General features: G+C 41.9%; 1 protein-coding gene across 1 annotated transcript; it reads left to right on the top strand.

Annotated features, from left to right (window-relative positions):
• The first annotated feature begins 949 nt into the window (after positions 1 to 949).
• Positions 950 to 26,536, top strand: DYNC1LI2 (dynein cytoplasmic 1 light intermediate chain 2). The gene is made up of 12 exons (XM_018086582.1): positions 950 to 1,071; positions 1,474 to 1,590; positions 7,643 to 7,873; positions 13,665 to 13,831; positions 14,083 to 14,176; positions 14,715 to 14,850; positions 15,170 to 15,281; positions 15,937 to 15,996; positions 16,682 to 16,723; positions 17,152 to 17,269; positions 18,214 to 18,330; positions 23,555 to 26,536. The coding sequence occupies exons 2-12, from the start codon at positions 1,503 to 1,505 to the stop codon at positions 23,659 to 23,661; spliced, it is 1,272 nt and encodes a 423-aa protein (XP_017942071.1). The 5' UTR covers positions 950 to 1,071; positions 1,474 to 1,502; the 3' UTR covers positions 23,662 to 26,536.
• The last annotated feature ends 264 nt before the right edge of the window (positions 26,537 to 26,800 follow it).

Genomic DNA, 26,800 nt, shown 5'->3' on the forward strand with positions numbered 1-26,800 from the left:
CCCTCCCCCAACCCGAACCACATTTCTAAGGGGGTCCCTTGTGTGGGCAGCGTATCCGGGCGGTAGTTGTTACGGGGCTTGATGCCACCCGGGCGTGGCGGTGGACACACCTGGGGATCGGAGGTTCATGCAGCTCGCGGCGGGGCCGGCGACCAGTGGGAGTCAACTCTTTGGGCGGCGGCTCCAAGATGGCGCCGGGTGGGCAGAGACGGGAGCAGCAGCATGGGGGGGCAGGACGGCCACGAGACGCGGCGAGCTGCCGACGAGGAAAGGACGGAATTGGCAAAGCTTGGTGAGGCGGGGCTCCGAGGGGGGGAAGGTTCCAGTTGTAGGGCGGGGCTCGCGGCCTCCCGCCGACGCTGGGCCGGTGGCTTAAGGGGCGGGGCGGAGGCCAGGCGAGCCTTGAGCGAGGAGAGCGGGGCCCTGCAGCGCCCGCCGCCTGCAGCGATGCATACGAGCTGGGGCGCGGCGTGAGGGAGCAGAGCCCCGGAGAGGCGGGCAGAGCGACGGGGGCGGAGAGCCGCCTGATGCGGGTTGGGTGTCCGGGCAGACCGGGAGATAGTGGCCCACCAATCGAGGCTGTCGCGTGTGTTTTGTTAGAACACAGTGAAGTAACGCCCTGGTGAAAATGATCTCCGTAACGCATTGAAAGCAGTGTGAAATGCAGCACCGATTGCGGGGAGCGTTAGTCAGCAGCTGAAAAGTGATGTTCTGTAGTAACGTGGCCTGTCATAACGGAGAACAACTTCAGACGCTGCTGCCCGTGGATTAGAAATCAATTTGAGATTTCTCAATTTGAGAAAGCAGAGCAATTCCTCAGTTTGAGAAAACCTTCCCAAAAAGGTGCCACGCCTTCAGCGTGTTCAAGTGCGGTGGATTCTGTGGCTGTGGCCCCACGGCCGGTCGGCACCGGCCGGAGTGGATGTGCCGAGCCGGGCCCGCGGGCTCTGTGCTGGGTCTGTGCCGGGTAACGCGGCTCCTTTCCCTGCTTTTCCAGGTCCTCTATCCTCAGCGAAGTCTCCACACGGTCCAGATCGAAGCTGCCATCGGGCAAGAACATCCTCGTTTTTGGTAAGTAACACATGTGAGCACTTGGGCGGTGGTTTGTTGTTATTTTATTTGTAGGAACCAGGCGTGTTTAAAGCAACGATGTGAACAGACTGACACATGGGTTTGTTACAGTTAGGTTATGTAATTTGATCTGTGGTCTGGTCTTCACTAGATTTACTCTCTTTTTGATTTACGCTGTTAGATTTATAACATATTTAAACAAATAATAATAGAGAATAAGTTAGTGCTTCATTCTTATTGTTATGGCATAAGCTGGAATACTTGAAAGAGAACAACAAATAACTGTGATTCAGGAATGTACAGTGATGCTTCTGATTAATTAAGTTGTGAATAAATCTTTTCTACGAAGTTAAAGGTAATTCTGAAGGTGTCTTTTTTTTCCCTGTACAAACTTACTGACAGGTGACGATGGTTCAGGTAAAACCACGCTCATGGCGAAAATACAGGGAGCAGAGCATGGCAAGAAAGGCAGAGGACTGGAATACTTGTATCTGAATATCCACGATGAGGACAGAGATGGTAAGTTCATTTAGTACGTAATCTCTTTACTGTAATTAAGTAGCTGACATGCCACGTTAATGATTGTGGTCTCATGAGTGTGTTTTGGGTTCCACCCAGGCAGCTGCTTCAGGGTTGTGCTGTGTGTTTTACCAGCTGTATCCATGGCTGTGCAGTGAGATGTGTTCCACAGTCAGGGTGAATTCCCCCTCCTGCCCTTCTGGCAGCTCGGCCTGTGTGTGAGGAGAAGGTCCCCTTGGGCAGCTCTGGGATCCATTCCCTGGGAGGGGAGATACCTTTGCTGATGTTGACTTTGTAGCAGCTCTAATGTCATTTGCTGTGGCTACTGTGGAAAGAAAGTGATACATCCTGAGAACTGAATTCTGGTGTGGATTTCTGGGCTCAGGGTCTGGGTGTTTTCTTGTGGGGGCTGTGTGTGGAGTTTTGGTTGACTGTAACAGATGTTTTGTTAGAGTTGATTGAGTGAAGAACAGAACTTAGAACTAGTATTTCCTTTGCTCAAGTTGGAGCTTATCTCTTTACCCCTTGTCTTTTTGTTGCTGTTGATCATTGCTTGTCTCTGCTGTATGGGAGGGAGACAATGACAAGAAAACATGTCTAATGATCAGAATAGTCCTATTTTTGGGAAGTTTGGAGACAGGAAGAGATGAGGATTGAGTTTGTTATCTTTGCTCCTAAATGTGCCTCTGCTTGTCTCATTTTGGACAAGCTGCCAGAGACTCAACTCCTTGGGTTAGTTTGTCTTTAAAAAGGGGAATGACAGTCCCTATTCATGAGCTCCTTCCGAGTTTTGAGTGCAGAGGGAAGCAGTGATGGTGGTTCATCCCTGTTCCTGAAAACAAGTGGACTAGGAAGCTCCTATAATGGTATTTTGGAGCTGGAGATGTACTGAGTCTTGCAGGAGTGATGAAGTGCCATATGTGACTGTTGTTATGGAGATGGGCCCTGCATTCATGTGGCAGGAAACTCTTTGGATACTAAGTTAGGCACAGTGAGAGGATGAGTACATTGCCTGTGTCTTCTGTGGCCTCCTAATCTTGCAGTTCCTAAAAATCTTTTGGGCTGTAATTTGAAGTGCTGAGCCATTCATGGCCCCTTCAGGGTCTGGGTGTCAGTGCCTTCCCTCCTGCACAGCCTGCTTTAGCTCGCTGTGAACACTTCAGGGGGAAAAAGCCCTGTGATTAGCAGTTAAGACAGCCTGTGTCATCAGGCTTCTGGCAACTTCAAAGGAGATGGTATTCTAAGTAGAAAAATGCTTGCTGTGCTGTTTTTCCTGGTGTTATCTATCAAACCTCAAGTGTATCCCTACTTTGGAAATATTTTGCGGCTATTCCTGAGTATCTGAAAGTGATAACTGTTTGGGGTGATTAGGAGAGGCCTGTCATGAGAACTCAGGCAGCACTAGCAGGGGAAAAAAGAGACCTTTTTAACTGACTTGCAGACTCAGTGAGAGAATTCAGGTCTTCATGCATCCTTCTAATGGATGTGTTAGGATCTAATAATACCTCCCTTTTTCCTTTCTGTCTCATTAGTGTCACTCGCAAGCAAAATAAATAGCAAAGTGGGTCAGGACCTCCCAGCAGGCTGAGATAACACTCTTCCTTCTCTAGGACAGGTTCAGATTTGGTTTTTAAATTCTGTGTGCTTCAGATGTGTGTATGCTCAGATATGGATTTGGGAACAAAGGCTGTATAATTGACCCACAATTCTTGGAAGCCACGAGGAAACTCAGGACAGGCATTCAGGAGCTCACTGCCAGATAGGGGGGGTTGAGGGTATCTGCATTTTATTATCCCCCAGCCTATCCCTGACCAGACCACAAGGATTTCCAGGGCTGTCAGATCAACACTGGTGGCTGAAACTCTGTAGTGGCATGAGATGATCTTCTCAGCTTCTTTCCTAAGTGGTAGAGGATTTGTTTACTCTCTTTGCCTTCCACTCTTCTGAAATGAAGAATAATATTCTGTCCAGGAGAAATATTTTAGTCATAGTGCTGAGTCATTATCTACTTCCCACCTCCCTTTGGAAATCTTAAGGAAAATCTGTGTTGTTTCTTATCCCATCACTCCCCCCTTCCTCTTTAAGGGATATTTGAACTTGACTTCTCCTACATTTGAAGTAGAATTTCTCTAGATTGCTGGATGCACATCTTAGTTTACAGTTACTTTTGCCCTAAGGATTAAGTTCTTTTTAGCTTGTAGGGATTTAAACTAATGCACAGAAAGCACTTCTTTCTCGAAGGGCCCCTGTGGCTCATGCAGTAACTTTTTGGTTTTCCCTGTCACCTGCTGGTTTCTGGGCAGTGACCAATGCTGGTCTAATAATCAGAGTAGTCCTATTTTGGGGAAGGTTGGAGACAGGAAGGGATGGGGAGTAAGTTTATCTTTGCTCCTAAGTCTGGAAGTGTTTTAAGTCTGTTTGTCTCATTTTGGGTGTCGCATGGGTGGCCAAATGCACATGGCCCCTGTGTTGGCATCCAACTGCTCCAGGTCTGTCAGGTGCTCCTGGTTCAGTGTGACATGCTCCTGGTTCAGTTTCCCAGGGCTCAGGGGAACTTAAAATCCAAGTCTGCTATTGAATCTCTGCCTGAAAAGTCTCTTTCCTGGGGTACCATCCCAAATTCTGCCCAAGGCATGTGTTTGAGCAGAGGTTTGGAGGTGCCTGAGAGAGAGCATTCTCCTAAATCCCCAGGTACATTATCCCTGGAGCATATGGCAGCTCCTGCATACACCACCACCATCTGGAGGAAAGCACTTACAGCACTGGCTGGGAAGTTAACTTGGGATATTCTCTGACTTGGAGCCCAGGCCTGAGAGCCCTCAGTTAATGGAATTTCTCAGGGAGTGGGGCCGGTTTTAATTTTTGCCTGTCTTTGTGATGAACAGATGTTTTGTGTCTGTGCTGGTTAGTCTGCTTTTGAGAACTGAGAATCTGAATTCGTAGGAGGTAGAAGAGAAGCTCTGCATAATTTCCTTAAAGGCCCTGTGTTTGTAGAGGAGCTTTCAGGATGTCTTGCAGTGATGGGGCAGAGTTACACTGAGGATGTGCAGCAGAGCAGTGAGCCAGCCAGCCTGGTGGGTCAGCTGGAAACTACAAACACCACAGGACTTTCTGAGCTGCCTCAGATTGCAAATGCAACCCAGCTGTCCTGACTGTGCCAGGGAAGCTGAGCCACTCTGCTGTTGAATTCTTACTTGTAACAGAATCAAGCAGTCTTGAGTTTTGCCTCAGGTTTGGACTGGCCTCACTCATATCCTATGCATATTCCAGTTGAACTGGTTGTTCCACATTGAATCAAGTCTTGCTGGTACACTGGTTTCTAATGGGAAAACTGTCTTTTTTGTCAACATCTTTAAAGTGGTTCTTTTGAAAGTTTTCTCCTTTTTTGCTTCTCTTCACAGCTTGGACAAGGGATATCTAATTGTGCCTTTGGAATAAATGCAGATGCAGTTGCAGTTCACACAGTCCAACATCTACAGTAAAATTCATCCAAGTTGGCAAATCTTTTTCATGACTAAAGGGATAATGGGGTATTGACAGGACTTAGAGATGTATTTTAGCAGTAATAAGTAGCACCTGCTTTTCCAACAGGATCTGGTAATGGTTTGCTCTATTTTGGTGTCTCTTGTCGTGGCCACTATGAAGGGCCCAGTTGTCATTCATTACTAATCAGGAGCTTGATGTGGTGCTGACAAAGCTGACTTTGCCATCAAGTCCTTGCCAAACTGTGAGCAACCAGTGCTGTGTTTTGAAGGGTGTTGTATATTTTAGCAAACGTCAATCACAAGACATATCTATTTCCTGTAAGAAAGGAGCAAACCCTTTCCTTTTCATGCAGTGTTACGTTTTGTTAAAGTACATTATAATGTGAGTGACAGGCTTCCAGTCTTCCTGGCAGATTGGTTTCATTTGAGTGATAGTTCCAAATGCTTCCTAGTTCCACCTGTGTCCCAGTTCCAGTCTGCATTCCAGGTATTAAGCAAAAATGAAATTCTGAAGTGGGACAAAGGTGTTTAGCAAACAAACCCTTAGATACTGGCTATAAAGGGTGACTTAGAAGCTGTGAATTAGGATATTTATTCATTTTTGTTACTTGCCAAGGTGTGAGAGTCTTTTCTGCAATCCAAGCACTCCCCACAGGAGAATCCATCGAAGTGCTGGTCAGAGCTGTAAACTTTGGTGAGCTGTAGGCAGACTTAGTTATGTTTTTAAAAGTTTCATTCATGCTCCAAGGAGACAGTCGTGCACAGACACAGTTCATGTCTATTTATAGCCTTAGCTCCCAGAAGGCTCACTGGGTGTTTATTCCCTGGCAGGTTGCTGTGTTGGGAATGCACAAAGGAGGTTTCTAGAATGGAGAGTGCAACAGTCCTGCCCAGATGTTTCATTACTGTTGTGTGATGGGAAATGTGTAAATGGGTTCACATTGTGCCCCACCTTGCTTTCTGTTTTCCAAACTTTTACCAGGCCCTCCTTCTATCTTCAGAGGTCTTTGACAGCTTTACATGTGAACATCCAGTGCTGTGAGAATCCCGTGGGACACCAGTGGGATGTGTCCTGAAGTGGGGGGAGGAAGGGGGAAGAGTGCTGAATATGCATTTCTTGGATGCACAGGGATTATCCCAGCTGTTTTCTGAGGGGTGAGTCTGAGGTGTGCAGGTGGGAGTGAGAAGGTCTGTAAGTTCAAAGTGTGGCTGTGCTGTGTTTGTGGGATGGCTGGTGTTGGAATGTCTTAGGACAGCCCAACTGAGCTTAAGTAGGAGCAGAACAAATCCCAAAGGAAGGCTGCTCATGTGCAGCTTCTTGATGTAACTTGGCTGTTCAGGAATTTTACCCAAGATCTGATTAAAGGGGTAGTATGTATGTGTCTGTAATCTCTTCTCCTTCCAGATTTCTTAATCAAGCTCTTTTCTGGAGCCAGGAGCATCCTGATGGATTGCTTCCTAGAATTAAGTTATGATAGCCACAGTAACTGGATTTATTTTGAGAAGTTGAAAGACTCAAGGCAGGGAAGTACAGTGAGGCATCATAATCATGAAGCTCAGTAGCTGTTTTGAAAATCTGGGTTCTACAGTGATTGGTTTGCAGATCTGTCTATTCAAGAATTCACGTATGTGGTGCAAGAGAGACTCACTGTTCCCTCTGCATAGTGGAGTATGAAGAATACTTAAGAAGGGGTACTAGGAAGAGTGTAGAAGATAGAAACAAAAAATGGATAGAAACAATGTTCCTTTTCAAGAGGAAAAATTCTGAGGATAAAGTAATTTAATTTTTTTTTTAATGTGGACAGAACTGGTTGTTCACAGTATCTGATACATCATTCCTGGATGAAACTTCATTTTCAGTTTTTGTGTTCTTGCCAAGAGTTCTGTTTTGGGGTAAAATGCCAGCTGATCCCATTTGAACAAAAAATGTCCAGCCACTATTAAAACACCTGGAGGAGAAACACAAAAGCTAAAATCCCAAGTCATTTCTCTGGTACTCATCCTGTGAGGAGCTTGCAAGTAGTAGCCAGAGTTAAGTCAGTGTGAATTAAGAGCAGGAGCACAACCTTGTTGGGTAGGTTTAAGTTTATCCTGTGTTTGCTCCTCCCACTCCTGTGCTAGAAAGCTAAGCTGCTTATTGCTTGTATCTTGTTTGCAGCTTATTTCTGGGGAGAGATGTCTCCAGAGTGTTAAACCAGCTCATGTGTCTGGGGGACACCTCAGGCAGGTCCCCCCTTCAACCCCACAGTTTGTGTCATGTCCTCTGGTTTCACTTGCGTGGTTCAAATTCAGGCCTCTTGTGCAGGATTTAAAAGCAGTTGTGTCAGCTCTCCTTAGGAAAAGCCCAAGAACAGGAGTTATTTTTTTTAAGGAAAATATTCTGAACCAAGAAGTGAAAGTATCTGCTGACTAATGTAGGTATGTACATGTGGACCTGTCTTAAAAACAAACAGGCTGCTGGAAGCTGGGCCTTCCATTTAACACTAATGCACTCATCTGTTTAAGCCTAGACCAGCAAAGCCAGGCCTTGGCCACTGTTGAGTTACAACTGCACCTTCTCCTTTCAGACCACACTCGCTGTAACGTTTGGATCCTGGATGGAGACTTGTACCACAAAGGGCTGCTGAAGTTTGCAGTGTCTGCAGAGTCCCTGCAGGACACCCTCGTAGTGTTTGTGGCAGATATGTCTAGACCTTGGACTGTTATGGAGTCTTTACAGAAATGGGCCAGTGTCTTGCAAGAGCACATTGATAAGATGAAGATTCCTCCAGAAGAGATGAGACACATGGAGCAGAAGTGTAAGTCTTTACATCCATGTATTCTTGTTCTTTTTCTTATTAGCTCCTGCTCCTTTCTTTTATAATGATAGATTTCTTTGGATTGGTGTTTTGAGAATGGGTTGGATAGGAATGACTTTGAAGTTGTCACAGCAACTCTAATTCATATAGACTCTATTTGAACAACTCTTCCAGTTTTGCTGTGCTGACAAAGCATCAGGTGAATTATTGGTCCATATCCCATGCAATAATGAGATTTTGATAATTTAGGTTTTAGAAAGGGCAATTTTAAAAAACTAACTCCATAAAATGACAGATTCTCTTCTTTAAAAATGGTGACAAAATTCATTAATGGGGTGAGGTGTTTGCTTTCCTGTGGTATCCAAGCCAGGTCCATTCCCACACTGTGCTTGTCTTCCAGAAGGTCTCTTTGCCCTTGTTTGTCTCGGAGCTCAGACTGTGACCCTGGTCCAGCTAATTGGCTCTCACTGCAGCCATTCCTACCCTGTGACTTCAGGAATGTTGTATAAATTAACCTTCTTTCCTGGCATATCCATGGCAGGACAGAACCTGGCACTGGCAAGCAGTCATTGCTGCAGTATTCTTTCCTTCAGCTGCTTTTTTTCCCTAAAATAGTTCTGAATGTTTCTTGAATTTTTTCTGTTTTCCTATTGAATTACTCCAAAATAAATTCCTTCAGTGGAAAAGCCCTTGGGAACGTGCATTACTGTTCAGGTGAAGTACAGATTCAGGCTGATCCTTGCTGGTTGAGGCTTTTGTTCTGGGCTGGCTCTCTGTGCTGGAGTGTGTAAACCTTGCAAATGCTGTCTGGTATATTCCTGAGGTTCCCTTTAGGGATCAGTGTGATCTCTGGCCTGTGAGCCTTCAGGTGTATTTGTATAGCTGATATCCTTTCTGAATGTTAAATATTATGTTCCCAAAAGCCTTGTGCCTACAGCATACCAGCTAGAGTTTAAACTTAAAACCACCTGGGTTTGATCATCAGGTTAATATTAGGGAAAACAGTAAAATATGACAGTTTTGAATGGAAAAAGTTCTGGGGTTTTTATGGGGGGGGGATTTTTTGGGGGAATGGGAAATGGAAAGGCAGTTCTAGTATCAAAATATAACATAAGTCAACTTGCACTTTTCTGGGACAGCAAATCTTATGGAAATCCAGATAAAGGTGGAGTTTGTGCACTTAAATTTTAGTTTTGAGAAGGGTTTCAGCCTTCACTAAGAGTGCACTCTGTGCAGGAGCCAGTTACATCCATGGCAAAGCTTTAGTGCCACGTCTGAGGAGCTTGGAAGACTTTTCAATAGCAGCATCTTAGAGATATCCAAAATACTGTAGGAACTCTGGTTTCTTTTGTGCCCTGGTGGAGTGGAAGCACAGGCAGGGTTGGGAGGTGCTGAGTTCCCCACGGGCAGAACTCTGCTGCCATCCCCTGATTTTGGGCTGTGTCAGCACCTCAGTCACTCAGGGCCCTGATGTGCCCAAATTTCCATCCTGCTCCTGTTCCCAGGCACTGTGCAGGACACTTGTGTGTGCCCAGAGCTTTGGCCATCCTGGCAGTTCCCCTCCCAGCCCGTGGTACCTGTGGCAGTGCTCAGGCCCGGGCACTCCTGGCCATCCACGAAGCTACACCAGCAAAGTGCTCCTTGCTGAAATGCTGCTGCCTGTGCTTCCTGAGGAAAACTGCCCCTGAGAACATGGACAATCACTGTGGTGCAATAGCCCAGATATGTAAAAACCAGGCTACTAAAGTGCCTGTGCAGAGCAGGCAGCCAGAGCACAGGAACAGAGTACAGAGAGGTGGGATGTGCTGAATCCACCCCAGTAAACCCCCTGCACCAGGACACCACGTGGCTGGAGGTGTTTCCTGCCTTCAGCAGAGCCATGTTCTCTCCCTCCTGCCCCTGCAGCCTTTGTGGCCCAGCTGAGTGGCTGCAGAGCTTTCCTTGGCTCTTACACCACAGTTCTGGTTGACCCTGGAGAAATGCTGTCCAGGATTATCCCAAACTGCTGCTGGGTTGTTCCTTCTCCACTGCCACGGTCTGAAGAGCTTCCAGAAACTCTTTTGTTGGTTCCCAGTTCTCCATGGAGCTGGACTTTGGACTGCTTGGCTTTGCTCTCAGGGGTTGTGGGACCTTTCTCCACCCAGCCCTTGGTCCTGTGTTTGCTCTTGGAGATACTGACTCTTGGCCTTCTGGAATATGAGGAACTTCCCTTTTGAGTTAGAGCTTCCAGAATGGGAGCAGGACACAGGTGGAAACAACAGGCTGCCTTGAAAGGAATGGAATTGTCCAGGATGTACCAAGAGTCTGTCTGCACTCCTGTCACTGAGCTGCTCTGGAAGTTCCTTGCTAAAAGCTAATGTGAATTCACATACATAATGTCAAATATTCTAATTTAATCCAAGCTCAGTTATGATAAATCATTATTTAAATATCACACATTTGATTAATTATTTCAGGGAATATGTAAATTTTGCCTTCCTATTTAAGACAGCAAAGCAGAAAAGACAACTGTCAAGAATCCAGAACTGCAGAAAGGAGGTGTACTTGTAAAATGGTGATTATACTGATGTCCTCTGGAGCATTTGAAGCTAAAGAATTGAAACACAATAACATATTTTTCTGAAAATTAATTTAGCTTGAAGGGGATACTACTCAGTTTCAGACTGTTTACCTTTTTTTGGTCTGACATACAGCTGAAAGATTTCCTAAGATAAAAGAAACTTAGGTTGCCCAGGCATCTTTTGCCTAGGAATTCTTTTCACAAGACTAAAATTTATGATCAGTAAAGACGGGGCACAAAAAAGCTAAAAGGTGTGTGAATTGATTTTGAAACTATTTACTAGGGTGTAAATAGGGAATGGTTGTCTCAGAAAAATATTCTGCATTTTTCTTATACTCCTATTCAGGGCCTTTAGGATCTACCTAATTAAGTAAGTTGGAGTGTTTGCTTCCATTTCCTTGTTGCAGTTAATCAGTACTCCAGGCCTGAGGATCTGATCAAACCCAAGAATAATTGTGGGTGCTTTCTGGTGGTGCTTCCAGTGATTGCATGTCAGGAGTGTTCAGCTGTTCTGTTGGAGTCACCTTGCAGTACCTTGGCTAAATAAGCAGTAACAGGAGAGTAAAACAGGTTGCTGGAACCTTGCTTTCATTTGCTGTGTTAAATGTAAAACTCTAAAACTCTAAAAGCCTGGATAAGCCACGAGTTTGGTAGATCAGTCAGTGTGATTTCAATGGAATACCATCACCTGGGGATAGTTTTTTCATTCCTAGTGCTGATAAGGAGCAAAATGTTACTGATTTGTCAGATGAACAGTTGCTTTTCTGGCTTCCTATTTTATGGGCATCATCTTATGTGTATTTCCTGTTCAGAAACCTTAAACCAAAGTCACTGTCTCCTACTTCTTAATAAAGAGTTACTTTCCATACCCCACAGAATTCCTTAATATGCATTATGTGGAGGAGCAAATCTTCACAGCCTGCTAGAGAAAAGGGAAAAGAAAAGATTGTACAAGTTGTTTGGGCACACAAGGAAATTTGTCCATTAAAAGCTTGAGGGTGGAGATCAAGTGAGAAATGGAATCCTCCTAAAATGGGAGGCCTGGATAAAGTATTAAATTGCTGAGTGTCAGAGAAACACTTCAACTGCAGTGAGCTGCTTTATTAACTGCTTAGAGTGCAATGTTTGACAGCACTGGGGGTACAGGTCTGCTTGGACTAAATTTTGAAAGGGAATGGAGGTTGAATTAAAGTCTTGAAGTGTTTAAAAGCCTGTTGCTGACAGCCACTTCCACTTGTTTCTGGATTAAAGTGGTTTCCCTATGTTCAAGGTGCAGTAGTTGGAGGTTCTTGCTATGGCTTTTACCCTTTAATTCTGGTAGGTATTTGTTCAGAGCATCAGCAGATGCCCTTGTGGACTAAAGCTGAGGGGTGGGTTCCATTTCTCAGTCTCTGTCAGGGGTCAGTGCCAGTCCATGGGTGTTATTAGCAATCCACACAACACTTCAGCTCCACGGGGAAGGTTTTTCCCCCTCCATGTGTGGGTCACCCAGAGTGAGGGATGGCCTTGGTGGCTGCTCTGGTGTGGCTGTGGTTTGGTACCCCTGTCTTGGGGAGAGGGAGGAGTTGGAAGTCTTGGCTCTCTAGGACTGTGATTTCAATCCCATTCAGCAGAAATCCCTGAGGATTTTCCATCAGACTTCTGACATTTCTACTGTTTAAATTAGGAAAATTCTCAGGACATCTTGAATAATGTTTTGTATTATGTTGTCAAGTCTTACTGTTTTCAGGAGAGGCTTTTATTTCCCAAATTTGAAGGGGTTTATGCTACCAAGTATCTGAGTAAAGAAAAGATTTTTTTTTTGCTTTGATATGAACAAAACCTGGGAAATGAATATTGTCTGATTACAGTGCTGTAGTAAATTGAGAGCAGTACTGTCAAATATTCTTTTACATATGACTAAGTCAGAGGGGCTTATCTGAACCATTGTGGGAGTGATAAATGGTGACTTAAACTGCTGTGATACACTTCTCTTCAATAGGATTTTTCTATTCTGAGGTAGAAAGAGTCTGAATAATAGTAAAGTTAATAAAAGTAAGTAAGTACTTAAAGCCCTTTTCTATTAAGTGTGCTGGAATGAATTTGCTTTTGGTGAGATAGGCAGTACCCACCTGGAATGTGCAGAATGTACAGTGGAATTGTGATCTGCCTTTGCTGAGGGTGAAGCAGTCCTGGAGGGAAGCATCTCTCTGAGCACTGCTGTTCTCTCTCCACCAGAAGGCACTGCCTCCCCACCTTTAAAATCAACTGCAGACCATTGTTTTTAATTTCCTTGGACAGTGGGTTATATTGAATTGGTGATTGGAAGTCTTATGGTCTGTATGTAGTTTGAGGTTTTAAGCTTTTCTCTGGACTAGAGCTCTCTTCTTTTCCACAAGAATCACACAACTTTATATTTCAGCTAAAAACTGTAGATTGTGCAGCTTTGAACAGGAGTGTTTTTCTGATTTGCACAGATTTAGCTGCTCTGGGGCTTTCACCCTGGAAAAGGGCATTAAAGCTGTAAATTGCAGCCCAGTTGTGATAAAGCATGTGTGGGGTCACAGTGCATTTCCAGATTGGTGTTAATACTGTTCCTTAGGTGCTGCAGGATTTGATAGTATTCAATATTATTGGGACACTCATTGTTGCCATAAAATTAAAATTGAAAACCTAGAAAGCACCTGGTTTCCCCTGGACCCCACTGGAGTTTTCCAGAGCACAGCTGAGTCTCTGAGCTAACCTGTAGATGTCCTTGGGTCTGTTTTTGTGCAGTGTAGGGTTTATATTTCTAGCACTGTCTGCCTGCAACAGAAATGCAGAGTAATAGAAACTTAAGTAATGACTTTATAAGAAAAAATGTCTGTTTCAGCTTCGTGTTCTCTGGGTACATTTACGTTTTCATCACTCCTTCTGCCAAAATAGGTACAAATTGCACTGAGCAGAGACTGTGTTGCTAAACTACATTTATGTTTTCTTTTGTCAACTGCCCCTAATGAAACATTGAGGAATGTGCGTTTGTACATACTACAGCTCTTGCAGCTCATTTTGATTATTTGTAATGGCTCCAAATTCCACCTGATTTAGTTTGCTGTCAGTTTTGATGGAGGAGGATTGTTGTGTTTGAAGGGGCAACAGGGCTTAACATGCATTCAGTTCTCACCTAGTACAAAAATTTAAAAAAATTGAGATTAATTATGGTTTAAAAAAACCTCCTTCCTTTGTTGTACCCTAAGATCTCTCTCTTTATAGTCATAAAGGAGTTTCAAGAGTATGTAGAACCTGAAGAAGGCTACCAGGGATCACCACAGAGGAGAGGCCCTTCTTCTGGCCAGGAGGATGAACACGTTTCTTTGCCCCTTGGAGAAAATGTGCTGACCCACAACCTGGGGATTCCTGTGCTGGTGGTGTGTACAAAAGTGAGTTCTTCCTTCTGTTGGCTACAATGGAAAAGTTTAATTCCTTTTCTTTTAGAAGGCATGCTTCCTACAGGCATGCAGAATGAATTCTGGATTAATAGTAACACAATTTATTTTATCTTTGGATTTATCGGTGGCATTTCAAAACCAAAGGCTCAAAGTAAATGTGATGTGTGTGTAATATTAAAGATGATATTTTGAGATGTGCTGGGATGAAATGATTGTTTTTTCTGGTTTTGTTTCCCTCCCAGTGTGATGCAGTGAGTGTACTAGAGAAGGAGCACGACTACAGGGAAGAACACTTTGACTTCATCCAGTCACACATCCGGAGGTTCTGCTTACAGTGTATCCTTCCTGTGCTCAAGAGATTTGCTGTAATTTGGAAGCAAGAAAATATGTTTTAATGTTAAAGTGCACATAAAGTTAATGCAAGAAATTGCACTTCAAGATTAGTGTGTAGTGTGTGTTGGTTTGAAAATATTGAGAGATGTATAAAATTGTTTACAGTTTTTAAATTGTGCATGGGATTTGGAGGTTTTGTTCCTTTGTCTTACATTTTGTGAGGTGGTTTTTCTTGGTTTTCCCCTCAGAATTTGCAATTTCCATGTAAACCTGAGGTCTCAGCAGTCTCTCCAGTGTTTGACTTGCCAAGTTAAGTGCCTGGGAGGATGGATGGCTTTTGTGTATGTCAAAGAAAAACATCATGAGTCTTGTCCTGTTATATCCCCTTCCTCTCCCTGAGTATTAACTGGCTCCAGGTTTTGCCTTGAACTACTTCTCCAAACTAAATCTAGTATATGTAAGTCTATAAACTCCTGTTTTGAAATTATTACTATAATTTATTAACTGTATCCTACATAATTTTCCTTAAATAGCTACTCAGATGGGGCTGCCTTGATTTATACATCAGTTAAGGAGGAAAAGAACCTTGACCTGCTGTATAAGTACATTGTACATAAAACATACGGTTTCCAGTTTACCACACCTGCCTTAGTGGTAGAAAAGGATGCAGTTTTTATGTAAGTCACTTGTGCAGGCAGCACGGCTTCACGTTGTTTTCCTAAGCACTTCATGTGACATGTGTATAAAAATAACCTGAATGGTTTGTGGTGTTTAAAAGCTTCGTGTGTCAGTCTTGTGAAATCCCCAGTTGAAAAAACAATTTAGTGCATATTCCTTGGGTTACTTGACTCAGGGTATTATACCTTTGGAATTCAGCTGAGAATGAGGACTGACCTGTAAGAAAATGGCCTTATTTAAGTAGAGGGCAGTCAATAAATGGTCTCTGTAGAAGAGCTTTTTGTGACTGAAAAGGCAAAGCTTTCCTCCTTTTTGTAGACCTGCTGGTTGGGACAATGAGAAGAAAATTGCCATTTTGCATGAAAACTTCACAACAGTAAAACCAGAAGATGCATATGAGGACTTCATTGTAAAACCTCCTGTAAGAAAGGTAAAAAGGGGTGAACTCTTCCCTGCCCCCCAGCAAATAAGTGCAGTTGGCTTGAATGGCTGCTAATGACTGTTACTATTGAAGAACTCCAAATATAAATGCAACTTTTTTTTTATAAATCCAAACGTGTGAAACATCAGGCTTTCATTACCTAGTTATTTAAAATACTGCAATCAAATTCACCTTATTGAATGAAAAGCAGTCCAGAAATATTATATTTCAGATTATACCATTTTTGCACGTGTGGGGCAGAAACACTTCTAGAAAATGGCAAATTCTGTTTTAGGACCTCAGCAATTTCCCCCTGTACACACAAGGCACTGAGGTTACAGTGTAAAGGCAAAGCAAGGTGGCCTCAGGACTTTGAAGAGATGCTGGGGTGGCTACTTACCAAGTGCTCATCTTTCTGGGATCTTTCTACCCACAGGCTGGCAGCAGTGTTAGGCTGCTCCAATATTTTTTAATCTTACTTCTTTTTCTTTTAATGACAATTTCTTTAATATTGTTATTTTAAATGTGAAAGAAGAGTTAAAAAAATGGAAAGAATGGTCTTAAAGATTTGTCTCTCTCCCTTCCCTTTTGATCACAAAAACATAAACAAAAGTTACAGTAATTTCAGTTTTTACTTCTAATAACAAAATGTTTTGTCCAACAGTTAGTCCATGACAAAGAGCTGGCAGCAGAAGATGAGCAAGTGTTTCTTATGAAGCAGCAGGTAAGAATGGAAGAATAAAAATAAGTCCTTACTATATAAGATTTCACTTTAAGTTCTCTGTGGTTATTACCTCCAGTTTTTCATCTCTCCTTTAAATCACTTGGTAGCTGTTTTTCAGCTGTGCAAATTCAGATGTAATTGTGCAGTAAGACTGTATTTTCACAGTAAAAATTATGGCCACTTATCTTGGCAAGGTGAAAGGATGATATGCTGAGAACAGAATAATTTACATGTCAGGGCAGAAGAGGACAATTTGGAATTTCACCACATAGTTGTATTGATCTGTACAATGTAAATACTTTTAAAACCTAACGTCTGAACATTGCAGTTTTCTTCCAGCCAGAGGCATGAAAGACTTCAAGGTGTCAAATTTGGCTATGTAGTAACTTGTTCTTTTCTTTACTGCTCTATTGTTTAAATGCCTACTAATACTTTCCTCTTGATTATAAATGTCCTGGAGGTTACAGACTGGGGTGTCTGTGATTCTGGCTTAGTGCTCTGGACTGGCTGTATAAGACAAAGGACCAAAGCTTATTTATTCATTGTAGCTCAGTCCTCTAGAGATAGAGCTGGGAAGTATATAAATATCAAAGAGGAATCCTGTAAATATCAGGCAAAAAAATCAATTTTATTCCTTTCTATTGTCTGAAATGTATTTAATACTCTTATTGTGTTGTTGTTGCAGTCATTCCTTGCCAAACAGCCAGCAACGCCTACAAGAGCATCAGTAAGTAGATCCAAGGAAAAGAGTGGGAGGTGTTTTGTTTCCTTCTAGGGAAAAGGGAATGATTCTAATCTGTAGAGGTTCATTTTTTAAATTTAAATATAACCTACATAATCTCCCCAAACTGCAGAAAGCAAATAATAAGGCAGTAGTTTAAAATGTTGCTTATAAATTGCTTCATTCTAATTCACTGTGGAAACGTAGAAATATCTGATGATTATTGACCTGAAATATTCCTACAGTGATTCAGCCTCTCTTTTAGTGGGGCACATCCCCAAAGGGGTTTTGGCTGTTTGTTTTCTTTCTCCAGTGTGCAGCACTGCAGCACTAATATAAAGGTTGAAAAAGTCATTTGTATGTAATGTTACATTTGCTTCATATAACTAATCCATTTAAGTTCCCTAATTAGTGTGATTTGGACTTTTTTTAAGGAATCTCCTGCAAGAGGCCCTGCAGGATCCCCAAGAACTCAAGGCAGAGCTGGTCCTGCCAACGTCCCCAGTGCCTCACCAATCACATCAGTTAAGAAACCAGATCCAAATATTAAAAGTATGAATAAGCATTTTACTGTTTTAAGCATGTGTTACTTCCCTGAAAAAAAGAATCCGATTCTGTAGAAATATTTCTGAATTTATTCACTAATGGTATAGTTAGTTAATAACAGAAATTAATTTATGACATAATTCAGGTTTGATTTTTTTTTTTCCTTCTCTTGTCATTTATCTGACTTGAGTTGGAGTTCTGTTCCTGCCAAACAGTCAGACAGAGATCAAATATATTGTGATTTCCTTCAGTTGCCCATGTATATGTAATATGCATCAGTTGGATTGTTAGTTTATACTTCATATCACTTATCCTGGAATCCACAGTGAAAGCTGTTCCTCCAAAGCCTCTCTGGAATGTCGTTTTCTGGGGCAGATGAAGTCCCTTGGCAGTGACACCTTGCCCTGCCTCAGCCCTGGGATGCAGCTCCATGTCATTGAGGGCTTTCTTTCGTCTCCATTGGCAGGGCCAGTGTTGATTTTTGGTTTTGTGGTGCAATACCTCCCTTACAGGGGTAAAATGCACTTCTGAGTCCTGTGGCATTGCTAGATTTCCAAGTTCTGATTTATGGAAAGTCCTGTGGCATGAAAGGCTGCTCTGGAACATCTGTGCAGTTTGTTAACAGGCTTGTCAATGTTTGAATTGCACAGCCATTCTTAATACTTTTGTTCTTGGCTTCTACATTTTGGGAGAACCCCAAAAGCATACAAATATTTAGATTAAAATTTGATGACCCCCCCCAAAAGCGGTAACATGTTTTCAGTCATTTCTGACTTTGCCAAAGTATGCAAAGGAGCAGTGTCTTTACACTGAGCAAGGACAGACTCTCATATCTGAGGCTTATTTCCTTGATTAATAAGAGAGTTGTATATATGTATATAAAAATAAGTGCTGTCATTTACCAGCTCTGAGTGCTCTGTGTGATATAAACTTATTTGGTTTTTATTTAGACAATGCTGCAAGTGAAGGTGTCTTGGCTAGTTTCTTTAACAGTCTCTTGAGCAAAAAGACTGGCTCTCCTGGAAGTCCTGGTGCTGGAGGAGTGCAAAGCACAGCCAAGAAATCAGGTATTGCACTTGTTATTGCAGCTCGTTTTGCAGATTTATAATATTTTATTTGGCCCCCATTGCTCTAACTGGGTGTACCTTTTACACTGGTCAGTCAAGTGACAGACCTTGACAGGGCCAAAGAACTAAACTACTGCAACATCACAACTCCAGGGCTTCTCTTGAGCCTCTTATGACTCAAACCTTTGAGTGAAGTTGTACTGCTGGGATATCAATAACATTTGAGTCTTGATCATACTCAAAAAGTGATAATTTCGTTTTCAGCTAGAGAATTCCTGCCTTCCTTGACACTTTACTATTGCTTGAAGGAGACGCAGTTTGTTGGATTTGGACTGGAGTTAGCAGTGAAACTATTGAAATCTCTCCAGAGTTCAAGTTGAAATGAATTCTTATGACAGCTTGAAGTTATTCTCTCATGAATTATTCAGTATTTGTTGTGACCTAACACAGCTGATAACACTGATCAGGTGGATTCAGTCTGTGTACATGCCTGGGACTGCACTGGATGAGATATGTGGGGATAAGTCATTGCACCAATTTAGGGGAATATAAAAGAAACCTGTCAGAACACTTGGTACCTCTACAGACCTCAGTGGTGTAAAATACATGGTTATTCCACCTGAAACTAGAAATGTCCTACTTTGATTATTTAACTGTTTCTTTTCAGTACTGGTGTTGCATCACAGGGAGTGTTCAGGAGCTTTCCTTCCAGAGTTCTTTCACTACTAAATTACTGATGGACCTCAGGCTGGGGAAATGATGTAAACTGTAATGGTGATGCCAAGCCCACAGTTCCTCCTGCTGAGAGGGAAATGTAAGGCTCAGACAATCTGAACTGGAAATGAAAAATATTTGATGCCAGCCACACTGATGGTGTGTCAGTCAGAGACCCAGAGCAGCTGGACTGTGGGTATTGGAACCAAAAGTATTCCTGCAGAGGGGAAATAAGGATTTTTTTTTTTAAATTTTTTTAATTTTTTTTTTAGTTGGGAAAGGTTGTATATGACATTCCATGCTCTGAAAGCTCAAAGATGGCTAGAATTTGACTTAGAGCCAGTCAGGTGGGGAGGGTTGAGTGTTTTGTTTTAGCATTATGAATTCTGAAATTTTGTCTTTATTATAATAAATAAATTTAAATATAACAATAATTTTTTGTATTATATATTATTTACATAATATTATTGCATCTGTGTTATAAAAATACTTCACTAATTCTTTCCTAATCCAGAGTGCCCTCTTCAGTTAAACACTGAAAGGTGTCCCCTGCTTCTTCAAAGGCAGCCTTGTGTTGCTACTGACCACAGTGTCAAATTAACTGGTTTCATAGAAATAGAATTAGAAATGTTTTGTATTATTCCATCTATGTTTTTTATCTGAAGCAAAATCAGATGTTGGGGAGTGCCTGGCTAGTGATTAAAAAGCAAACAAACTCTGAAATAAAAGCCGTGATGTCATGTCTCCAGGAAGCTTATTCCAGTACTTAATAGCTTTTTTTTCCCTCTTGTACAGTCAGTGTTTCTTCATCCCAATACTGCTTGTCCTGTTTGAGTGGAGCTGGAGATCAGTGTGACCCCTTTGTCTTGGCAGCATTTGAGAGCTGTTCCCCTTTGCCTGTGACTTTTGTCTGGGCTACAGAACCAGACCTGGTTACAGGATGTGTTTTTATGGCTCTGCCAGTTCTCCCTGGCCTGTGCTCAGGTGCCCTTTTGTTTTGGTGCTCAGGGATGAGGGTGGTGTCAGACAGGGCTCTGTCAGCCCTGAGCAGGAGCCCTTCCTGTGTGCTGCAGACTGTGCTGCTGTTCAGACATCTCTGTGCCACTGGGGTTTGTCATCTCTGTCATACTCATCAGGATTTTCTGTAACAACTCAGCCACTTTAGACTGCCTCCTGGGCAGTCTGTCTCAAAAGTCCTTTCCAGTCTGTCTCAGATTACCTCAGTGTTTCAAAGGGTTGTATGTTTGCTTAATCGTTGTTTGCCACTCTATCATTATGCACAACTTTCATAATTTATATAAATAACTTCTTTCCTCCAATCCTGTCTTTCAAAATCCTTTGTTGTCCCTTCATGCTGCTTACCTGATATCCAATATCTTCAACAGTTGGACAGGGTAGGTTGATAACAAAAGTATTGACCAATACTGTGGATAACTGATGGGTAATTTTATGAATTAGAATACATGATTCCTCTGAAATACCAAGGCTGTTTTTTTCTAGTTTATTTATATGAAGGTTATGTGAGATGTGATATCAACCACTTCTCCCTTCTCCACAGGACCTGTTACCTGTCATAGAAAAAAACTTGGGTGGCTTGACAAAACTTGTTGGTAATAGATCCATGTTGATTGTTGTGCTGTTTATAAGCACCTACAACTTAATTGCAATTTCTAGAAAAATCACTAGAGTAAAAACTAACTAGTCTGTCTTAGGCTATACTCTTTCCTCTTTCAGTCTTCTAGAACATCATGTGCCTTCCAGGAGTTTTTAAAGATAATAAATGGCTTTGTGTGCCCTTTTTATTTACTTTTTTTTCCCCCTTGTGTCAGCATTAACTTCTAATTTAAATAGGTCATTTATCTCCTGAAACATCTAGAGACAGCAGTCATGCATCCTGTCTTAACTGTCTTGGGTTTGTTAGAGACTAAATTAGCCAAATTAGTCTTCTGCTAGAGGCTGAGCTGTTTTCCTTATTAGTTTGTCCTTCCTTAGTTCCCATCACTGGCTTATCTTCCCTTGAACATGAGTGATTAGCACGTGGCATGCAGCACTCCAGAAACATCTCACTGTAGATCTAACTGGTGCAGCAGTTCTCTTGCTTGGGTGGAAGGACTCTGAGTGATCTCAAGGTCTCAGTTGGCTTTTCTTGGCTGCATCAAGTTGGCAGCTCACGCTCATCCCTGACTTTGGGAACAGAGCAGAGGCTTTCACCCCCCAGTGTGCCTGTTCCCTCTCAGCTGCTGTGCTCACACCTGATGTGGAACTAGTGGGAGATTTAACTTTCCTGAGGAGGTAAGGGCTCCTGGTGCTGGGATCTGAAAGCTCCCGTTGGGTTTATGAACAGCTGGTCATCACTTGTTCTCCTGTGGAGGAGCTGAGGAGAATATCTTGGAGAAAGCCTTATTTACAGCAGCACCCTCTGTGTGAGTAAATGTGCTAGAACTGTCTTTGTAGGCATTTTAAATGTCTGAACTGTTTAAAGAGTCCTAGGTTTTCAGAAAGTTGATGACAAAAATATTTAGCTTTAAAGAGACCATCTGTTTCTCTCGTAGCTATGAATATCCTGAGGGTGAAATGTTGAGATTCTGTCACAGGATGAGAGAGACATTGTGGATCTCAGCATCCTGGTCAGCCTAATGATGGATTGGTCTCTGCTCTGTTAATCCTTACCTGAGAGAACTCTCTTATCTGGGCAGATGCTGCAGTGTCACGTCCATTTTTCATGCTGTGGAATTCCTCGAGCCTCTTGTTTGCCTTTATATTTCTGGGCTGTCTCTCTTTGATGTCTAGACCGTGATATTTCAAAGAACTTCAACTGGTAGTTTCTGTGGTGGATTATTTTGCTTCACATTGTGTTCTAGACTTAATAAGGTTTCATTTATATTCACAAGAAGATTCTTGCAAATTCTAAGGTTGCCTTCTGCCTGCATTCCTGTAAAGAGCTGGGCTTGTCTGCTCTCACTCTGACCCAGCAAGGGAAACTTGGAACTGTGCAGGACACATCTGACTGCCCAAGGCCTTCACCATCCCTGACAGATCTGTGGGGAACCTGGAAGCCAGGTTCAGTATCACTGATCCAGAACTGAGGGCAATTTTTATTGGCTTAGGAACAGCTCCTTGTGTTCCTCCTCTGGGAAAGGTGGAACCCTGCAGTGGTGGTGAAGGGGTGGGTGGGGTTATCCCTGAACAGCTTGGAATGCTCTTCCTGCCCAGGCTGAGGGATTTCAGGACACAGCTGCTTGGTGAGATTTTGGGAGGCTTCAGGATCCAGTTCATCCAGCGTAAAAAAAACCCTCCAGTTTTTTAGATCTACTTTTGTTTAAGCAAGAATTTTGTGTGGGTTGTATTGTCTTAGGGTTTAGGATTTTTTAACTCCAAGGTACCATTAGTCTCCATGAAAGTGTTTTGCATTTTAAGTTCTGTTATAGTTGATGCACTAATTCTTAAATTCTGTTGAAATACTCCTACTCTGAATAGGTGCTGTTAAGAGTGCTATGGCTTATAAATAGTGCTTAAGTCTAAAACCTTCATAGTGAAGAAAGGTACCCTTTTAACTTGGTTATGTCTTTGTACTTTGGAAAAAACACTTAAATCTCTAACAGTCAAATCTTGCCTTCTTAATGTTTTCAGCATGTACCCTGGAAAAAATCCACCTAATATTTCACACACATTTGAGCTGGAAAACAGATGCTTGTTAAATTCTTTGGCTATGTAAGGAAGCTGTACATGGTTATATAATCTACTTTTTGTCTAAAAATATAGCTTTTTAATCTTAAATGCTTGTATGCTCCACACATTAGGATGTATTGTTCCAATTTCAGTGATGAATTTGTCTGTGGGTTTATAATTTTCAGAATGATAGAAGGAAGCTGATGGTTCAGTTAGGGAATTGTTCAAAAGTTTGGAGTCCAGTATAAAAATGTAAGATATGCCTTTCCATGAAATGCTTCAGAGGGTCTGTTTCCAATTGAAGAAGTCCTTTGAAATGACTGCTTGGAGATACTACATGAATATGCAATTCATGTCCCCTTTTTTAAGGGGGGAGTTCTTCCTGTTAGTTGTTTAATACTTAAAGTGCAGCAAGTACAAGTGCAACTAAAGGTGATTTTTTGGTAGCAGGTGTCCCACATACCTTATGGGTAAAACTTGGGTTTAAATAAAGTCCTTGCTGTCAGTGCTAATAATAGAATTGTGTATGGTTAGGTTTTATGGAAAATCCTAAATATGGTTATTTTTAAAATGTTATTTGCTATAAAACATATCACAGGTATTTCTGTGCTTTATGCTGCTGTAGAATTCAGCATTTCATCTCTTTTTAAAGTGACTTAAACCTTAGTATTTATCAGTCTTTACACAGGCAACACCCTGTATTGTGCCATGTCTTGGGGAGGTGCCAAAATAACGAGAAATAAGCAATATCTTGTCATATAAAAGTGATTTTTATGAAAACTTTACGTATTGGTTAAAACATTTAACTAAAAGTTGACTGCTCTAACCATTTTCTTTTTAGGACAAAAGACAGTTTTGGCAAATGCTCAGGAGGAGCTGGACAGGATCACTCGGAAGCCAGACCCCATGGTAACAACAAACTCTCCTCCAGCAGAGAATGAAGCTTGATAGCACGTCACAAATGCATCTGTAAATGACCAAATAACTATGTATAGTGATCTGATAAGACCAGGAATTTTCTGCTATGGCAGATGCTATCAGTTTTCTTGGGGCAGGGGAAATGAGCTTACTCCATCATTGCCTTGTCCCAGTCAAAAGTGCACATTCAGGAAGTTTGCATATAAAATCCCTCTGTATAAGATAACCATTTAGAGTTTATATAGGGCAATTCTTTTGGTTTGGAGGTAAAGCAGGTGCAGCTGCATTTCCTGTTGTGAAGAACACAGAGAAGCAAAATGGAGAATTCTTTTTAAAGTACTACTGACTGCACACGAGGCAAGGAAGAGCAATGAAACCTTCTTTCAGAGTTACTGGAATTGGCTACTTGTATGTTTGCAAATGCATTGTATTCTTGGAGTGGTGGGGGTGGTGGTGCAACAGCATTAATTAGGTGAAAGAAGCCTAGGTAGGGGATGGACCCTGTAAGGGGCAAAGGAATTGGGACAGTGAGAAACCAGAATGTTGGATTGACTGGAGAGGAGCAATGTTGTTAAATCCTGTGTTTCACACGGGGTAAATAGTCACTGTTTTTAAAAGACTACTTTACATTGGAGAATTCCAGGCCAAACACTAAGAACCATGGGAATTTATTCTTGTTATAAATCTTGTTTTAGTTTTTAAAGAAGTCTTAAGAGTGTGGATGCCCTTTCTGGTGTAGCTAACAAAGGGAGAAACTAAACTTGTTTAGATCCAAGTGCCTGGCACAGTGTGTGATGTGTCTTTAGAAGGTGCTTGAACTTATTGTGCACTGTAGTACAAACAGTCACTGTTTGGTTTTATTTTAAAAACAGTAGTTTGGCAGTTTGTATTTAATTTTAAATCCTGTTTTCTGATAGCTTCTGCCTTTTTTTATGCCAAGAGGCAAGCCTATGAAGAATGGTGGGTGACGGATCATTTTCCCATAATGAAATGTGCTACAGAACACTCTCAGTCATTTTTTTTTTCTTACTTTTTTTTGTAACTAAATCTTAGCTACCAAGCTAAATTTGATTCCTGCCTTACACCTCTGAAGGTTTTTAAAAAAAACTTTCAAGGCCCTAGTTCCAACCAGGTGTGCTGCAGGTGCAGCCAACTCCAGTCGTGACGGTAACCTGGAAAGGAGGAATGTGTAGGGACAGACGTGCTGAAGAGGTGGGTTTCTGTTTTCTTTCATGTAGCATTTCATTTGGAAAGATGGGCTGGGGGTGTCCCTGTTGCTGTAACAGAGCTCTGTCCATGGTCACACAAACCATCATTCTGTCAAAGCAAACAAACTGCTCTGGTTACTGAAATGGCACTTTGATTTTATACACAGTATGCTTGTTTTACATGGACACACTACCAGAAATTAGAGATACCAAGCATATGCTGTGCTCTTAATGCTGAAGGGAAAAACCACAATTTGATTTATACAGAGTTTACTTTTTATTGATATGAACTTGTTGTACTAAATCCAATGTCTGGATATAACTTCCCTAATATATATTGTTACTTAAATATACAGAACTAGACTGACCACTAACACAGTGCTGGGTGTTAACCTCAAATCCGGTGTGACATCAAGAGGCTGTTCATGTAAGTCTGTCTAAACACCTAGGAAGCTAAGAGTATTTACTTGCCTCTTACAAACATTAACATGAGTATGTTACTTGTGCCAGTTTTTTTTGTTGAAAATACTATATTTTTCTTTTTTTTTCTTTTTTTTACTTTTGTAATAAACGGTATGACCTGAAGTTACACAGCTGTCTAGATCACAGTTACACTAAGCCTGGGGCTGGGGATGTGGATGTACTTGCTGGTCTAACAGGTGCCAGTTGCAAGTTACCACACCAGAAGTGATTACACACTGTCCTCCTGACACTGAGAGCTGAGATTGGAGACCAAACCATCACAAATTGGACAGGAAAATGGAAAAAGTGTGTGATTGGAATGGGATACAGTTTGAAAACTTCAGTCTGAAACTGCCTTTTTTGTCGTCTAACCTGATAAGCACTTTTCTAGCAGTATGGCTAAAACTTAAAATTGAAGTACTTTCCAGATCTATAAAAGTGTTAAATATACTAAAATGGATCAAAACTGTTGATGTATAACTTACCAGCTTTGCAGAAAGACAAAAGAGAACCAGATTTCCAGTTTCTAATTGCAAGTGAATGCTCCTAGTTTACTGAAGAGAGTTGTAAGTAATGTAGCATCCTGTGGTTGCCAAGGTCTGTGGGCTTTGGTGAGCTGCACAGTTGTTATTCTGGTATCTTCAAGCATTGGAACCAAAGGCCAAATGCAAACAGCCTTTACATTTTCAAGTGAAACTTCATTTTATTTGCAGATACACTTGTATGGTAGACTGTTTAAACTATTATATGCCTATATTTATATGCATTATAGTGACTGCATCTACTGTTCATGTTTAAACTATGAAAACAAAAGATGAAAGCATTCAACTTGAAGCAAATAGAAAAGTTTAAAGATTGGCCCTCCATAAAAATGCTGTGATTATGCTGCTTGATTTTAAGTTTGCACTTTTTTTTATTGGCATTTTAAAAAAAAACTGTTTAAACTGAACAGAATTTCGTATTTTATTTAATTTAACTACGTTGGAAGTGACTGCTCTGTACATCGTGAACTTAACAATATACATGCTGTAAATGAAAGTTCACTGTCCTGTATACTAAGTTTATTGGGTTTTTTTTTCCAACTTACAATTAGGACTGCAAATGTATGAACAAACCTTAGTCCAGTTGTATGGCTTTAACCAGGTGCAGTCATGTGGAACTTTGCTTTCTAGTGCTGGCAAAACGAGGACGTCTTTAATTACTGGCTTCAATAAACATGAATCCAGACTGCTTTATGCTCTGCTTTGGTGTTGTTTGTAAGATCCCCCCTCTGGAGCTGTTTCTGTGGGAGCAGAATATGGCTATATGGAGCAGAATGTGGGAGCCCTGAGAACAGGAGCAGGACGTTGGTTTGTGCAGTTGTGCCCCTCAATAACAGCTTCCTGTGCAGGGGGTTGGTACCAGCCCTGGCCAGGGCAGGAGTCACTCCAGGGAAACCCAAGGAGTTCAGAGGCTGTGTCCTGTGTCAGGGAAGCAGAGATGTGTCCTGACAGCTCACA

This window comes from Manacus vitellinus, unplaced genomic scaffold (genome assembly GCF_001715985.3).
Source record: "Manacus vitellinus isolate BGI_N305 unplaced genomic scaffold, ASM171598v3 scaffold_10_pilon, whole genome shotgun sequence".
NCBI classification, from domain to species: Eukaryota; Metazoa; Chordata; class Aves; order Passeriformes; family Pipridae; genus Manacus; species Manacus vitellinus.